The 2284-nt window shown below is 58.6% G+C and overlaps 1 protein-coding gene across 2 annotated transcripts in view; it reads left to right on the plus strand.

Annotated features, from left to right (window-relative positions):
* Positions 1-1248: 1248 nt before the first annotated feature.
* Positions 1249-2284, plus strand: part of ARID5A (AT-rich interaction domain 5A) — a 3250-nt gene continuing 2214 nt past the window's right edge. Inside the window, exons 1-3 of one of the 2 annotated variants that reach the window (XM_021714419.1) lie at positions 1249-1387; positions 1721-1773; positions 2195-2283. In XM_021714419.1, the coding sequence (XP_021570094.1) occupies positions 1333-1387; positions 1721-1773; positions 2195-2283 (197 nt within the window). In that variant the 5' untranslated portion in view covers positions 1249-1332. Of the gene's footprint in view, positions 1388-1720; positions 1774-2014; position 2284 lie in introns of both variants that reach the window. The other variant, XM_021714420.1, reaches the window with a different exon arrangement.

Genomic DNA, 2284 nt, shown 5'->3' on the forward strand with positions numbered 1-2284 from the left:
AGCGCTTTTCTATGATGTCAAACTACATTTACATCCATCCATCCTTCCAAATCTGTAACAGTGACACATGCAGTCACTGGGTGAGCTCAACAAGGCTGCCTGGGGGAGCAGAGACTCTGAAGCAGGGCTGTGGGTGGCCATTCAGAGCACACCCTCAGCTTCCATGCGTTTTGGCCATTTGCTTCTGGTGGCACAGTCTGGAAGAATGTCCTGATTTGTGCAGAAAAGTGGCTGCAAATGGTAATAGCCTAGAATTCAGAGAAAAGGCCTACAAGCGCAGCTTCCCTGGAGCCTCCGTTCTGAGGTCTTGAGTATGTTACGGTCTCATAGGTAACACATGACTTTGTGTGTCATTTATTACCACAGGTCTTTAATACCTTAAAACACTGAAATATTATAGAAGATATTTACAGCTAAAACATAAATAAAAACACTAAAATAAACTTGCGTCAGACATTTTTGGAACACATGGCTCTCTGGGCTGCTGTGAGCCCAGATGGTTGATGTCCTTCTGGGAGCTGTCTGTTCTCTGAGCAGAAGCCTACTTGGGCCAGGATATAGGGACTGAGCCCAGCCACAGCCCACCGGTACCCCTCTGCTTCAAGCCACCTGCCAGATGAGCAGCATCAGCAGAAACTGACCCTCTGGCCACCAAAAGTCCTGTGCGTCTCACAGCAATGTACAAGTAGAAACCTAGGGCTCCGCCTACCTGAGTTCAGCACTGCATGCTGCGGATCAGAAAGGCAGGCCAGCACTGCAGAGGCCCAGTGGGCACAGGCCCAGCAGAGTGGCCCCACAGCACAAGCCAGAAAGCAGCAAGCACCTTTGTTCTTCAGCTTTTATCCCAGAAGCCCCCGGGATGCCGAGCCTGCCTTCCAGGAGCTCACAGTCGGCAGAGGAGCTAAGACACAGATGTAACAAACTAAGAGCAAGACAAAGAAGGAATCCTGGCCTGGAGAAGGCCGGGGACTGCCCTGTGGCAGCCTCTGGAGCCAGCATCCCTGGGCTGCCAGGCCTCTGGGAAGGCCCTGGACTCCAGCCCCTGCCCTGGGGCCCAGAGCACTAAGAGCTTACCTTGTGCCTGTTAGACCCAAGAACAATCACTTCAGCCCAGAGAAGCGGGCTGGGTACTCTTGGGGAGCCCGGGTTTGGGGCAGGCACCTGACTCCTCCCTGCAGCCACTGGTTTCTGCATGTACCCAGCCACCCCAACTGGGACCCATCCCAACGCCTCCTGTTCTTTTCCCAGGACTCCCCCGAGTCAGGCGGGGAGCGGGAGGAGGAGCAGGAGCGGGAGGAGGAGCAGGCCTTCCTGGTCAGCCTCTACAAGTTCATGAAGGAGCGACACACACCCATCGAGAGGGTGCCCCATCTCGGCTTCAAGCAGAGTGCGTCCTTGGGGTGCAGGCAGGGAGGGGGGCCCAGAAGGGGACCCCACCCAGACAGGACATTGGGCAGGCACCTCCACGCTGGGTAACCCCGGATGCTGCCAGCCTACAGGGGTTGCAAATAGAAAGGATGCCTCCCTCCAGGCTTGGAGCAAGTGGAGCTGGATTACCATCCTCCCTGGCCTCCGGTGCTTGGGCCTGGCCTGCCCATCTACTGCAGTGGCCTGATTGGGTGTTTGCTGGTCTGTGCCTGCCTGCCAGGGCAAAAGGAGTGGGTGCAGGCTGCCCCTGCCTCCCCCAGTGACTGACCATGACCTGCCCTCTTTCCTCCAGTTAACCTGTGGAAAATCTACAAGGCAGTGGAAAAGCTGGGGGCCTATGAGCTGGTAAGGGAGCGCCTCCCAGTCCTGGCCAAGCTGCATCTCCCAGGGCCTCCCTGGGGCGAGCCCGCAGAGCTGCCCTTGCCTCCAGACAGAGGAGGAAGAGCCAGGATCCCAAACCTGCCCCTGCTGCTGGGGGTGGGGCTGCCTCGCCTGTTGGTACTCTGCTGCCCGAAGCAGGTTTTCCTCCCTTTCCCATCTGTTCCGCCTTCCCCGTGCTTGGAAAGCTGCTTGGGCGAGCAGTTAGGTGGCCCTGGGAGGGAGCACTGGCCGGCCGCCAGGCGAACCCCCTGCAGCCTTGCGGCCCCACCTCTGGAGAAGCAGCAGCTGCAAAACTGCAGTCCTTGCCCCATTCCTGAGAGGGGGCTGTGAGGACCCGCGGCCAGGGGGCGCCTGCCGGCCGCCCCCTCATGTGTTGCTCTTGCAGGTGACTGGTCGCCGCCTCTGGAAGAACGTGTACGACGAGCTAGGGGGCAGCCCAGGCAGCACCAGTGCAGCCACGTGCACGCGCCGCCAC

The sequence above is a fragment of the Carlito syrichta genome, unplaced genomic scaffold, assembly GCF_000164805.1.
Source record: "Carlito syrichta isolate Samal-C Ts95f unplaced genomic scaffold, Tarsius_syrichta-2.0.1 Scaffold305647, whole genome shotgun sequence".
Classification (NCBI taxonomy): Eukaryota; Metazoa; Chordata; class Mammalia; order Primates; family Tarsiidae; genus Carlito; species Carlito syrichta.